At 37.6% G+C, this 15,806-nt stretch overlaps 1 protein-coding gene across 4 annotated transcripts in view; it reads left to right on the top strand.

Moving 5' to 3' along the window:
* Window positions 1-15,806, top strand: part of AGAP1 (ArfGAP with GTPase domain, ankyrin repeat and PH domain 1) — a 680,051-nt gene that overhangs the window by 492,819 nt on the left and 171,426 nt on the right. For all 4 annotated transcript variants that reach the window (XM_074968160.1, XM_074968159.1, XM_074968162.1 and 1 more), the window contains one exon: window positions 8,702-8,863. In XM_074968160.1, coding sequence (XP_074824261.1) covers window positions 8,702-8,863 — 162 coding nt within the window. The remainder of the gene's footprint in view (window positions 1-8,701; window positions 8,864-15,806) is intronic.

Here is a 15,806-nt window from a genome sequence, read left to right as displayed (position 1 = left end):
CCCACAAAAAGTTAGTCTGCCAAAGGTGATTTCTGCATAACTCTGGGAATTGGATTAATTAGGGTAATGGAATACTAAAGGAAGGGGGAGCTTAAAGCACTTCTCACAAAAGTAGTGTCTTTCCCCTCTCCTCGTCTACACCCTCATCCCCAAAATAACCCCAAATACAGAAGATTTTTGGCCCCGATTTTATAACAGTGGGCCAAGCTGTGGTTTAATCTTCTTGACAGTGCTGTTTAATGAATTAGAGAGCATTCCAGGAATATGCAGTATCTTGCAACATAAATTCACCCAAGATGATTTGGTACAATTAACCCTCTGATACCAGGAGTCAGGATTTCCTGACCCACTGCTCTAATGTATTTTTCATTAGTGTTAACAGCTGGGGAGCTGAGCCCTCTGGCCTGGAGAGGTTTATTTCCTTTTGGAAGAGAAACTCATAGTGATCATGAAGAGCATAGCACAAATAAACCATGAATGTAGTGAAGGCAGAGTAATGTGGTAGAGTTCACCCTATGCCCTATCTTCTTCTGTTCTAATGTAATCTCTCTCTCTCTCCTGGTCTCATATATACACAGTTTCTTGCAAAAATTATATAATGGTAGATTACCCAACTCTGGAATCATATATTCACCTCTTACTTTGAAAATAGTGCACTGGGTGCACCCTGAATAAAACCCCTTACAACTCAGTTGTTTGCCTTGGGGATGGTGGGAAATCACAAATGCACATGCTGCAATGAATGCAGGCCGCTTGCATGCATTTAAATGATCTGTATCTCACTTTTTTATGGTACAGTTGTGAATTATATTCTTTTTGCGTTTGTAATTAGTGAGTAGAACAGATGGTGGAGGCTTAGTTTGAAGTGATGTGTCCATTAAAATGACCTGTGCTGCCCAGTGATGGTTCACGATAACATTTTTTTGTTAAGCTGAAATATATTGGACAAAGACCGGAGTTACAGAAGCACTCACCATTAGTGTTACAGTAGATACTAAAACTGTGCAAACAAACTACAGACTTCTGCAGAGCAAATGACTGCTTCAGAATAAGAATACCTTTTTATTATCCTCACTCTATATTCAATAATTTTTATTGAAAATTTTCATAACGTACAATTTTATTGTCTCTGGTTATAATTGAATAGGTGGTACCAGGTAGGCATTGAATGGCATGAAATCGTGAGTTTGGATAAATCTTCATTAGTGATATTTTTTAAAAGATATTTCTAAATATTATGCACCAAATTCTATAGGGTCTAGCAATTTTGTGACATATTTGTGAAGACTGTTTAATCAGGCAGTGTATACCATGTGAATGGGGGTCTGTTCTCCCCACAATCCAGCTGTTTGTTTTCCATTGATGAGTTGTTCGCACAGGCACTAATGGGAACAATGCTACGCTATTTTCATCCATCTACATTGGGCCTATCATATGGGCAAGTAAATCTTTTGAACTCTCTTTGCAGTTTGATGCTGTCCACATTGGCTTAATGAGTAAATAAAGCACAAATTTCATTCGCCATGCATCTTCCAGTGCCTCACATTAAAAATCTCCCTCTGTTGAAAGGTGATTTTTTTAAGCATTGACTAAAATTGGGAATGCGCCTTGAATTCTAATCGTGGTGGTCTTTGAAGAGGTTAATTGTTTGTGAAAGTGTAATTGAATGATCTGCAAACTGTATCATAACAGGATATTTTAGAATATCAGAAAAGATAGTTTTAAATGGTCTAAAGCCATCTATAGCTAGAAAGAGGAATTCTTCTTTTGATGCTGCTTTGGTAGATGAAAACATTTTTGTTCAATAGGAAACCAGTATCTTTTTTTGCTCATTTGAGATCACTTCTGGCAACATACTGATATTCATTCAAATATAAATGCCATGTTCACTTTGAAATGCAAATTGTTTAAAGAAAAATAGCATATGGTAGAGGTAAGTACCTTTTCAAATCAGCTCCTGCACTTTAGGGTTGTGAGTACAGCTAAAATTATTCTTTGGAAAGAAACTGGAGCCTTTGACACATTGAAGCTTGAACTAATCAAGGCTTCCCAGTAAGCATATACACATATCCATATCAAGGAAATAGTCCTGAGAATACACGGATTAGCATAGTAATTTAACTGCCCCCTGCTAATCAACTTAAGCAACCAGCTGATGCATATATGATGTATTTGAAGAAGCATTTTTTCAGAACACAGAATGGACTAGGTAGTTGACCATGTATTTCATGTTAATGTTGATATATTGAGAGGGACAGAGAGGGAGACAGATGTAAAAGTGCAGCATGTCCTTGCTTCTAAGGTTTTTAGATACAAAGGCTTCATATTAGGTATTTTACCAGAATATTCAGAATCTACAGTGAACATTGTTGGCTCCATATTTTGAGCTGGCTGGCTTGTCTGCTAAGAGACTGCTATGATTCCTTGCCACTGGCTCTGTATCCTCACATGTAAAATTAAAGAAACATTTCTTCTTGAAGGTGGGAAGAGGAGTTTGCCTCCTGGAGGAGAAAAATGAGTAGGAGTGTTTCCTGAAGCTTTCTGTGGCAGAACAAGTCCATAAGAACAGCAGTTGGCATTAACAAGGCTCCATTTGGATGCACGTATAATAGCATTGTTGTCAACTTGATACGACTAAATAAGTGTGTCCAGGCATGTTATAATTAACCTGAAGGAGGACTGAAAAATGAGCAATTGATTGGAGAAATATTTAAGTTCAAATAAATAAGGTCGTCATTCAAAGATTGGTCCTGTGTCTGTTCAGAGCATGTTTGAGAAAACGCTCTATCTCTTATTCAGTTTTGTATAGATCAGCCTTTCTGATATGTCAATGACCACATAGGGACTTTTATGCAGTTTGGTTTATTTAAAAAATTTTAGTGACCTCAGACAAGATTGAAAATTGTACTAATGCCTGTGATGGATTAAGGAGCTATTCGGTTGCAAAATCAGGCACAAAGTTGATAAATTGTATTATTGGCCACAAAACAAAGCTGCATTATGGATCACCAAGAAGTTAGCTTCCCAGATCCTACCATATTTGCTCCCAACTATCCAAAATTCCTCATGAATCTGAATTGACAGAATTATTATATGATTCTCCTGAGTAATTCACTTTCTCTGTGGTGAAATTAATTTCACAGGCCAAATCATTGTGTTTCAAAATAAGTTCAAGGAATACATAAAATTTTGAACACTGCAATGTCAATATAAGAATCAACGTTATACGTATTCTTTGTAAAGTTTTGGTCTTGTATCCCATCAAGGTTTAGAATGTGACTGGGCCTTTTTGTTCTAAATCTAGCTAAATGGCCAGAAAATGTTGACATTCAAAATATCACCTTTCTCCCCCACTCAGACACCCAATTCAGACTGATGGCAATATATTATTCAAGCAAAGGTGTTCAATAATTGTTTTCCATCTTTCCATGATCTCACAAAAACATTCCATCTTTTCTTGCACATACCAGTTTTCTCCTTCTCTGTCTCTGCTGTGAAGATTATTGCACAGGAATTCATCAAAAATATCTGTCCATTTTATTAGACATGGAATGAGAGATAGTTAAAGGTTAAAAATGGGCTTACATAGCATCACGCTTCAGTCCAGCATGTTGGATGCCACTTGTAAGGTCTTTGAGATGCCTTTCAAGGAGTTTATCAATGGGAAATCTAATTCTGCCTCTGAAAAATAATGCATTTTCAAAGCCATTTACCCATTGTATTCTAAAGGTGCTAAAATAGATGCCATGGTGAACAGGAATGCAGGATCTCTCTGTTGCGGTGAATATCTGTTACCTTGAATAGGTGGTTTTGTTCAGTAAAGCTAATTGGGAAGTTAAGATTAATGTAGATAGTTGAGAACAAGCCTAGAAAAACGCTGTAAACATTCTAAACAAGGCTTAAAACAAGTAAAATATAAAATATAATACATGTAAAAATCTTTACCCCCCTCAATGCTCCAAACTTAAAATTAAGGGAACCCAAAATGATATGTGGATTGGGAGAAGGTACCATTTTGTTGTGTGAGGACTTTAATAAGGTGCAAATAGTTAAGGAGTTTAGAGTTTAATGCGATACAAATGTGGTTTCTGAGATCAAGGAATTGCAAGTAGAATTGTTTTGTTTTCAAATGAAAGAAAAAGTGAAAAGACCTGACTTATTCATCCAGCTGCTTCTAAATAGGTACACCGTGACAGAATTTACCTGATTCCAAAACAAATAATAAAGATTTCTAGTGACCCCCTACTACTCGGGTCAGCAGCAGTCCAACTCAGTAATCCTCTTCTAACACAAGCTATAAACTAGGCATTATTTCATATATAAGAGAGGAGAATTTCTAATGTGCAACATCTAATGTCCCAAATTCAGCAGCTAGGAGGCATGATAATAGCACATGCTTCCACAGGTAGTATGGGCTATTTAAGCCATGGATATTAAATATCTTTGGTGTAATTATAGTCTATTCTTTGAGATATGTGTGACCTCATATATCTCCTAGCTGTGGCCTGAAGACAAGACAGCACCATGGGCAGGTCAGAAAACCTTGGAGTGCCATGCTCGGAATGCAAGAGTCAACGACCAGGCCAGGGACCAATAAGCCTTACTGGAACATCAAAGCAGAACAAGACAGCTGCTAAGACCGTTTGACCCCATAGTGTGACCAGACAAGCAGCAACATTTGCTCTTGACCCACATCCGATCTGCACGCCTTCTGTGAGTTTGAGACTGTTTGTTTTCAGCTGGGCTACTGGCTCACCTGTACTAAACTTTGCTGTGAAGAAAAGATCTGTGACCGAAGTCTTTAAATATAAAAACTCTAAAATCAGTTCTGAGGGAGTACATTTAGTCCTTAAAGGAAATGTGCATTTTATAGATGCCTACTCACTAAGGCCAGAAAAAGATCATTGTGACCATCTAGTCTGACCTCCTACATAACACAGGCCATAGAATTTCACCAAGTTCTTGCATCAAGCCCATAACTTCTGGTTGAGCTAGAGCATATCTAATAGGGTGACTTTCTGTCTTGATTGAAAAGATGTAGTGATGTAGAATCCATCACATCCCTTGGTAAGTTGTTCCAATTGTTTATTATCCTTTCTGTTTAGAAAAAAGGATAGTGCCCTCTTACTAGTCTGAATTTGTCTAGCTGAAGCTTCTAACTATTTGATCTTGTGTTATGCCTTTGTCAGCTAGATTAAAGAGACCTCTGCTATCATAAATCATTCCGTATAGGTACTTATGGACTTCAAGTTAAGTTGCCCCTTAACTTTCTCTTGTATAAATTGAGCTTCTTTAGTGTCTCACTATAAAACAGGTTTTCCAGACCTCAGATCATTTTTGTAGCTCTTTTCTGAACCCTTACCAGTTTGTCAATATTCTTTTAAAAGTCTGGACACAGGATTGCTTAAAGATCTCACCGATGCTGTAACCAGTGATAACATCTCCATACATCTACTCAGTATTCCCCTGCTTATACATCCAAGGATAGTATTTTCCATTTTAGCCACAAAATCATACTGGGAGCTCATGTTCAGCTGGCCATCCACAATGACCCTTATGTCCTTGTCACTCACTGGTTTCCAAAATACAGCCCCTTTTCCAGTAAGTGTGACTTACTTCATAACCTCCTAGATATGACCTTCCATTTAGCTGTATTAGAACATAAGTGATCCCAGCTTATCGTGTGATCCAGATCACTCTATAGAACTGATTTGTCCTTATTATTTACCACTCCATTAATTTGTGTTATCTGCATACCTTACCAGCAATGATTTATATGTGATCACTGATAAAGTATGGAATAGCACTGGGGCTAGGACAGATTTCTGTGGGACCCCTTTGAAATATAAAGCAATACAGCTTAGCCTTTCTCCAGCTCCCCCACATTTGCAAAATAATAGCACAATAATGTGATGATGAACTAAGTGATTCACAAATTAGTAGTGTCTGGTCTCTCTGGTATATGTGTCCCTATGTGTCTGATCCACATAGGATAGGAGTCCGATACAGCTCACAATCACAGAGTTTGGCTTTTTCCTTCAAACTGTAAAGAATCATCTTTCAGTTCTGGAAGTTCCTGGTGTGTCAGCCAAAATGGAGTTGTCACAATAGTATTTTTTTTCTCATTAGCAAGTTTTTGACTCACGTTTTTTTCCCAGGCTATAAAACTTGGAGGAAAAGTGTGCTGATATTGTATCATCAGCTGGAGTGCAGAGAGATTCATTTGGAGAAAAAGTATTTCTTTAATTAGAAAGAATGCAAAAAACTGTGTGTGTGCTCTATTTTAGTGAGACTTCAGTCAAGATGTGGGGTTCTAGTCTGAATCTTCACCACATATGTGCCGTTTTGTGGGCAAGGTTTCATTGCTGACCTTCACATGTGTTCCGAATGCTTTCTTAGAAAACACTGGCACAGGACGTTCAGATACTAGCCTTAGTAAAATGCATTAAATGTGTTCAAACAGGCTCAAAAGAAGTGTTCACCTGTTGTAGTTTTAACTTGTGACCAGTGTAATAGATGCCAGTCTGATTATGGAGATCACATGGGTGAAAGGATGACTTGGAAAAGGGGATTAGAGAGGAAGTCCAGTGGTAAAGGTACTGGCCAGGACTCACGAGAACCAGGTTCAAATACATGCTCTACCATAGGCTCCCTATGGGAATTTGGGCAAGATATTTAGTCTTTCTCTGCCTCAGTTCCCCATCTGTAAAATATCTCCTGGTTATGTTGAGGATAAATTCATTAAAGATTGTTGCATCTGAAGAAGTGAAGTTTTTACCCACAAAAGCTTATGCTCAAATAAATCTGTTAGTCTTTAAGGTGCCACTGGACTCCTTGTTGTTTTTGCGGATACAGACTAACACAGCTACCCCCTGATTAAAGATTGAGGTGCTCAGATCTTACAGTAATGGAGGTTATACAAGTACCATAGACAGATCGTGTTTGGTCTCAGGGAAGCTATCTCACAAACTCTAATGAGCACAACGTACTTCACAAAGCTCTACTTTCTTTCAAAACACTGCTGTTGGGAAAAGTCGTGATGATGGAACTGGGAGTCAGGAGATCTGGGTTTTATTTCCCACTCTGCCACAGTCTTCCTCCCTGAGCTTTGGTCATTTAACCTGTGGGAAAAGTGGGAAGTAATAGTAGATAATAATTAACTTCCTCACAAGAGTGTTGAACCTTAATTCACCAAAGTTTCTGAACTCATCGATGGTTGTCCAACTGAAAGTGCTATGGAAGCGCAAAATTTTCATGTGAAAGTATCTTAAAAGTGTGTGTGTGTGTGTATATATATATATATATATATATATATATACACACACATAGAATAGAGAGAGTCTTTAACAGCAAAGGATGGCAAGGTGCTTTACAAACTTTACTAATTGTGTACTGTGTGTAGGTTTAGATGACTTTGCTTCTAATTCAGCTCTGCTGGAAAGCCATTACTAGTTATTTTGTCTTTGGATGAAAATACTAAATGCTTTAAATCTGTCTAGAAAAATATTATTCTTAAAACCGTTTAACCTTACTGTAGGATAGCCTTAACAATGGATTCACAATGTCCGCTGTGTTTTGGTAAAGTCTGCCATGAAGAGATTGCAGCTATTAGAACATTTTTGCAAAAATCAAACTAACACTTTAAAAATATTTTAAATTTGTTTAAAAAGTAATTTCTAAATCAGTAAAGTAGTATATGATTAAAAACTAAACGTCAGAGTGAAATTTCTAGTGCATGTCAAACACAAGAACAGAAAAGGTAGACTGAGACTACTGGAAGCCTAAGTTCATGGAGAGGGTTTTATTTATGTTTTGTCAACTAGATCACTGTTCAGCTATTTTTAATGCTGTGAATCCCATTTCCTCCATTAAACTTTTTACTGAACTATTATCTGTCACAGCCCTTATGGATCATGAAAGCACTAAACCCATTGCTAATTAATATACAGTGTTTAAGGTTATTGTTCATATTATCTTTTAACAACCAACCAATTTAGGAATAAAGAGTATGCTGTTGCTTAACAAGAAGTGACTTTTTATAATGAACAATACATTGGTGTTGCCTCCATGTTGGTGATAGTTAAAAGTCTGTGGAAGATGGGTTTTATAGTTGATTTTATGCTACTCGTACCAGTTTATTTACTGGCACTGTAGATTTTTCAATTTTGGCTTTATTCAGCGGCGGGGTTACTCAATTAAAATAATTGAATTAGGATAAGAGGGTTTGAAGTGTCTCCATTTGATGTAGTTATTACACATTTTGTATGTTAGAGTTGTGTTTAGAGGGTCATGTTACATTTTCAGGACTTGCTTTTTTAAGGGTACAATGGATGGTTTGCTTAATGCTTATTAGTTTTTAAGGATTAGCTTTTTTCCACGTGGCTTTTTTTGCACTAAGCCAACGCTTCCCAAAGCCTGCTAGGTGGTACGAAGGACTAGCAAGGGCAGTGCAGAGGATATATAAACTAAGATGTTTAGGCTTTTAACAACATAAATCAGGGATGCACTGGGGGCTTGCAAGTATTTCGATTTTCTAGAAAAGGGTCCGGGGGAACTCAGCTTCCAAAAGTTTAGAGAACACTGCACATTAATGAAATTAGTGCTGTCTCTGCTCTGCGGTACTGTAAGATTTATTCTCCTTAATGTAAATCAGCATTATTTTGTACAGTAACATGATTTGTTTGTTTTGTTTTGTTTCTAGGAAATGTGACTACCAGTACGTCTGTGTCTCAGATGGCAAGTGGGATCAGTCTAGTCTCCTTCAACAGTCGCCCCGATGGTATGCATCAGCGGTCCTACTCAGTTTCCAGTGCTGACCAATGGAGTGAGGCGACAGTCATTGCAAACTCTGGCATCAGCAGTGGTAAGAGACAAGTTGGGGTTTTTTTTGTAGAGCTCTTCTTTGAGGACTGATGTCACTCATCCGGGTACCTTGACCTAAGCAAAGCTGCAGCCATTTAAACAGAACAAAAAGGATGAGAAGGAGGCAGAACATCATAAATTAACAAAACGTCTCTTCCTGTGGCATGGAAAGGCTAGGAGTGCTATGGAAGCAGCACACGTAACTGCACGAGGAAGGAGATGCCTTGTGTTGTCAACTACCCCATGCCTGAAATTCCACATAGGCCCAAAATTATTAAAAGCATAGCAAAGTAAGGGTTGCTTTCTAAGTGCATAGCTTCCAAGGCATCTTCACTGCATCTGTGTATGGAGGTACACAGTTCTTATCCCCTTATTCCCTTTGTTTATGGTCTTAAGTGTTGAACTATTTATTATTTTATTTTTATTGTTGTAATTGGTTAGCTGTAGGCAGGGCCAGCCTTCGGAATGCGTGAATCCTGCAGCCACTGTCTCCATAACCTCAATTGGAGGAATTTGTAAATGTCAGGACTACTCTCTTTACTTTTTTAAAGATGTTTCTAGCCATCTCGGTTGTGAAGAGAGCCTTGAAAATGCTGACCAATCACAAGGGTTGCAAGTTTGTCATAGTGATTTGTCCAACAAAATCACAGGGTATATTCATGATTTTCATATAGCCACTTAAGGATTGTCTGTGGAGCCAACAAATCAGTTGTCATCGATATCTTGATTTCTGAAAAGATCCCAGACCAATTTGATGTTGCGTCAAAGGTGTTGCCTGAGCTGCTACAAGCTCCCTACGAACTTGTCGCAAACTGTTTGCAGTTGAGCTTGTTCCTCTACTAAACACACATTGTGGGCTTTGTCCTCAAGGGGGAATGTCTGAATAGCATGAAAGGTGCTGTGGTCCAGTGGACTTACACATAGGATTGAGAGCAAGGGAGTCCTTTATTCCAATCGTAGGTCTAACACATAATTTGTCTGTGACCTTGGTCAAGTCACTTCCTGCCTTATTAGTCCCATCTGTAAAATGGGGCTATACTACTTACGTCACATGGTGAGTTGTGAAGATTCCATTAATGTTAGTAAAGCACTATTCAAGTGCTAAATTTGTAGTATTTCAAAGAGAGACAGGGAGAAGCACCATGGAGAGCCCACGAAAGTAATGGTGGAAGTAATGGAATGGAGAAATAAGAATGTGGAAAGCAAAGGGAACCTTGAACAGAGTAAATGGAGGAAGGGTATGGACACCATGGGATGAAGTGACTATGAAAGAGAATTAGAGAAAAAGAAACTACTGCTTTTGAGGCTATTCCTTAAAATAGTGACAGTTGTAAGGATCTCAGAAGGACACATTTTGTGGCACGTGTGCGCACGAACACAGCTGTGGCTGTTTTGGGTGTATCTGCTGATCTTAGCTTTTGTCTATAATCTGGGCAAGCCCTACAGCACTCATGAGTGTGTTATCTATGCTGGTATGAAAAAGAAGCCTTCCCTTTCTCCTACACCCAGTTACATTTTATACTTCTTATAGTAAGGACATCTAATTCTGTTTTATGACTTGGCAATCATATGTAATTACTTCTGGATCATAAGAGACAACAGCCAGGGTCAGCTGTGCTACATTTACTCAAAGGACACAGGAAGACTGAGAAGTAAATAATGATAGAAAAATCGTATTTGCATCATTTCCTGGTTTGCTTTTACATTTTGAAAATACTGGGAGAACTTCTTTTAACTAGGTCAGTGCTTAGTGGACAGTCTTAGACAAACAAATGTCAACATAAACATTAACTATTGTGATTGATAAAACTACTTCAAAAACTCAAACATGATTCATCTCCATCAGTGTATCCTCTTTCACTTAGATTGTAGAATTTATCCTTTATGCTGGCAGTTGACACATGAAAAACCCTTTTTAATTTCAGCTTTTTTGCCCCAATAAAAGGTTTTGAATTTTAGAATCATAAAAAGATAATGCTGTGAAAGCAGCAGGGATAGGGAGAAGCTAAGCATCTTTTGGAATTCAAATGCCAGTGTACTGGAGAATATGCCTGCTTATTGTCACATGGTTTTATTGTAGACAAAATAACATATTGGGATTCAATTTTTCTCTGAACCTTTTTTCACATTAAATTAATACTTTGTGTGGCTCCGGAGAACTTTTCAAAGTCTTCCTATCCAGACCTTTGGTTTCCTGGGGCTTCTGTCTTTTAAGCAGCTGTGAACATCTCCTAATTAGATAAATTACTTTGTAGTGGGCAGAGCCACAAAACAGGAGGTGCTGGTTAAATTAAAGGGGAAAAAATAGAAAAATCCATTCTCTGAAATGGAATGCCCCACTGCTTTATGACTATTACTGTTGTAAGGTTTTACATTTAAGTACCTGAGGTTTAAAATTAAATGTCTAATATAATTTGGCTCTGGTAACAGGAAGCCTGTGACTGCCCTTAGAGAAAAATCTAGACAGCTTAGTTCAATGTTTCAAATTGCTGTCTGCTTGAGAGTGAGCGAATCATAGATTTGGATCGCTATTTAGCTAAATACCACATGCTGCTCAACATAATTTTAAATGCAGTAACATGTTCGTCTTTAAGTTTCTGAATTTAAAAAGACTGTTCCAGGACTACATGAAAAATTAATTTTTTTACCTTTTTTCTTACTCTTGTAAGTGTTTGACAGAAGTAATTTTAGCAGCAAGAGAATAAAAACGGGGGGCAGTAAATCCCCTGTCTGGGAACCTCTTGTATAGATTCTTTATGGACCTAGAATTGATCTACGTGTCAGATCCTGATGTAGCTTAAACTGTTTATCACCCTAATGGCAGAAGTAAGACCATGAACATCAACTTATAATCCTCTGTGAAAGAAATTGGTGTTTGCAGTCAATGAAGGAGCAGCTTAGGTGTACTGATAGATTTAGAACAATTACCTCTGCAACAACTATTGGCTGATGGGTTTTTTTGAATCTGATTGGAAGCCTGAGATTTTTTTTCTTTGATTAATCATTTTCTTGATGGATAATTTTCTTTAGAGGTGTAATCTGTGGCTTCACACTCCTGGGGATAGGAGGGTCATAAAGTCTCTGGGGAGCTATTCCTAACTTGCTCAGTTGTTAAATTTTACTTCAAGACAAGATCCTTTGTGTGTGCTTCACACATGCTTTTAGTGGAGTAAATACTGACTCTGTTCATCTAACCATCAGTTCCATTTTTTTTTTCTTGGGACAGGAAGGAAGTACACACCCACTTTTGCATTTTCTTCTCCAAATTCAGTTCTAGTTTTCTCTTGCTTAATATTTAGACTTCAGAGTTCTTGTTATTTGTATTTTATTTTTTATATTGTAAAAAATGGAAATAGCTGTATTTCGCTGGGCCTATGAATTTTTGGTCAATCATTGGCTGTTACTCGAATTATGAAGTATCTCAAGCTTGCGTAGGAAATTCAGTCTTTCAGAGGAAGATCAGTTGATATTACTAGCACTTTATAGAATCACTGGTGAATACTGATCACGTCTGTTCTCCATTACATACAAATTATGGATCTTAACAGAGCTCAAGAGAGAGAAATTCCGTGATCTTAATAGGACGATCTCTTTTGATAAAAGGTGACCATAGCCAATTTTATGAGATCAGGAATCTAAGTTCTCCAGACCTCATTAACAAAAGGTTGAACATTCTTTTCCATCCCAAGATATGCAATGCAGCTCATTCATTCTCTCTTCTGAGAAGTCCGTTCACCCTCTCTTCTGAGAAGTTAGGATTTAAGGTTTGATTTGTTGGAATGTGTCCCAAAAATAGTATATTAGATACTCTTTCCATTTCAAGCATAACAAATGTTTATATATAATAATAGTAGTAATAATACCTAGCTCTTGCATAAGTTCTAGTGCCTCAAACTAGATTAATTCACATGCAGCCGGGTATTTGTACTCTGCTTTTATGGAGCATCACGTACATTTCTAGTATAAATGATTACCGTATTGTCACATGCCATCTTCTTGAATGCCATCTGCATATATTTTATCTCTGAAAGATGGTTTATTGTATTTACAGTGTCATCTCTTCAATAACTTGTAGAAAGCACAACACTTAGTTTCTATTCAGTCTCTAGCAGTTTGGTGTTATCAGGGTTTATCAACCTCAAATTAAGATCCTGCTGTGCCAGGGGATATAAGTGGTATTTTGAGCTTCTACAGCAAGCATTACCCAGGTTACTTTTCTGATGGCAATCACTTTGTGTCGTACAATTAGTGAGTTATGGGCTCTGAAGACCTATGGTACATTTGAAGAGAGAGGTTTGGCTTTGTGTGCGCAATCAGGAAAATTCTTCTGGCCGTAGTTTTAAAACTCAATTTTGAAGGTGAACTGGAAAGATTTTAGTTTTAAAGAATCATTTATAATCCCAAATCAATAACAAAGCTTGAGTAAGGTAGACTATATTGTATTTTTAATACATTCACAAAGCTTTTCAAAATTAGTTCGTCCGTCACTAATCTGCTAAGTCCTGCATACAAGATTTGGTACGTTCCCTATAATAGTTAGTATCATCACAAAACCCTCTAAAATAATGCTGGGATTCCTGTTTCAGGTGGTAATCTCATCAACAGTTGCAAAACACGTATAGAATCCTGAACTCAAGTCTCAAGTAGTAAACAGAGGAGGCATGGATTTTCAAATCTTTTCTTTTAAAATGCAAATGTGGGGTTTTTTTACTTTGTTGAAACACACAGGTCAGGTTACTGCTTTCTGGTTTTCAAATTAAATGTTTACATTTTGCTTTCAAACAAGTATTGCAATGCCACTATTTTCTAATTCTTTCTAGCTTTCAACATAGGGGAGCTTTGTTCTGCAAATTAGTTGCATCAACAAAGTCTCTTTGAAAAGTGGGGAACGCCATTAGAGAATTAATCCACGATTTTTGTTTTTCTGTAAGAGTGGAACAGAAAGTAAGCCTCTGTCCAAAAGAACCCTTTCTGATAACCTATCAGTGTGCATCTGTCACTGTTGCACCGTAGTAGCAACATTGAAATTTGAAAGGGCATGTCACAACTCAATCAATCATGCTGCAGCATCAACAAGACAGGCTTTGGTCAGTCCCAGCAGATGAGATCTGCAAGGCTGCAACATGGTATTTTGGCCATACATTTTGCAATCATCATTACAATATTTTTCTGTAGTAACAAAAACAAAACAACAACAACAAAGATTTAAGGTTTGGGCTATTACCCAGCTGAGTGCCTATATCTTCCCTATTTCTTAATTTGCTTTTTATCTTCTATAAGATACGTTGTTAATCATAATATAAAGAATGATCTAAAGAAAATGCTTAGCTGCTGCTTAAAAGGGATAAGTCTTGATTAAGGCCTTAGTCAAAGAAGTTTACTTATATCTGACACTTCTTAAGAAAGATTTTCTTCCTTCTCTATTCATCTAATAGCAGATGAGTGGTGGCTGGTTATATTACCATGCAGTACTTATCTTTCCATCAGAAAGAAATCTCTCTTGGTTTTCCAGCAATGTAAATCCTACAGCCAATTTTCTTTCTCTTTAGAGAAATGAGATGGTTTTAAGTAGAGTTCTGTGCATGTAGTGGTGTTCTCCCATTTAACAGTTGGTTAGCGCTCTAGAGTTTACTGTAGTGTCAATTATTTTTAACTTATAAAATTCACTGCATATACAAATATAAAAATAATTTTAAATTGTTGTTTATCTTAAACAAAAAGGAAAGAAACAGTATGCAAAGAAAAAATCTCTATATACAAACTCCCTTCTCACTACAAAGCAAACCACTCCCTGCAGAAAGTCAGTGTGTCAGAATAGCAGGGAAAACAAATTCCACAATCAAGATCCCGCTACTAAGAACATCATGAAGCCATGGGCTAAATTTTCCAAATTGACTAGTGAGATACCATCAAGGGACTTAATAATTACAGGACAGGTGTCCAGCACATTCTGAAAACCAGCTCCCTCACTGAATCTGAATACAGACACCTCAAAATTGGGGCACCCAGATTCACTAGTCTCTCTTGGAAAATTGTATCTCTCATGATCCAGCCAAATACAACTTATGTGGCATGCACGGAACACAGGCTAATCTCTTGGGTATCTAAAATTCTAACCATATAGTGACAACAACGTCAGCACCTTCACCCATATGTGAAAATTATTAGCAAGTCCGTTCAGTTTTTGTGGATGTGACATCTTCTCTGCAGCTAATAGTGCCTAACTGGGAAACAGCCACATTCTGTATTACTTCTAGATTCAGAATGCTCTTAAAATTTAGCCCCAAGTAAAAACCATTGCAGTTCTCCAACCTGCAGCTATCCAAAATAAGGATAGAGATGTCAAAATCCAGACTTAAGGGGTATAATTGCAAAGGTGCAGAGAAAAAAGATGCTTTTGGTCTCTCACATCACTGGGATTCCCAGAACAAATTGTGAATTACTTAATTAAAAAGCGGCACCTTCCTGATCTCAAAACAGAGGACAGGAACTATCCTTACCATATGTTCGAGATCCTTCCCCCAACTCCTAGTCATCATCACCAACTTGTCCAGATTAGCCTTCAGACAGTTCGCTCTCGTCCAGATTGCATTTCTCACCAGGCATTATACCATCTATCTAGGTGCTATATAGGGTCCTCATCACTATAGTATCAGAGCACCTTGCTAAAGTACAGACTCTTACTTCTTTGTTCTTATGGGTAAAGTACAGACTCTTACTTCTGTGTTCTTATGGGAGTGACATGCAGCAGCTCATATCATTTGCATATTCATGGTCTTGGCTACATATCATGTCATACTTTCCCTTAGCAGCATCACATATGTGTTAAACTGAAGGGGGCCACAGAATAGAGCCCTGCGGAAACCCATAAAAGATGTCAAAAAATAATCTGTAGAACTGTTTGAGAGGGAAGAAACAAGACTGGTTCAGAACTAAAAGTTACT

The sequence above is a fragment of the Natator depressus genome, chromosome 11 (assembly GCF_965152275.1).
Source record: "Natator depressus isolate rNatDep1 chromosome 11, rNatDep2.hap1, whole genome shotgun sequence".
NCBI classification, from domain to species: Eukaryota; Metazoa; Chordata; order Testudines; family Cheloniidae; genus Natator; species Natator depressus.
Note: the sequence above shows the minus strand (reverse complement) of the source record. Positions and strands in the feature narration are given on the sequence as shown.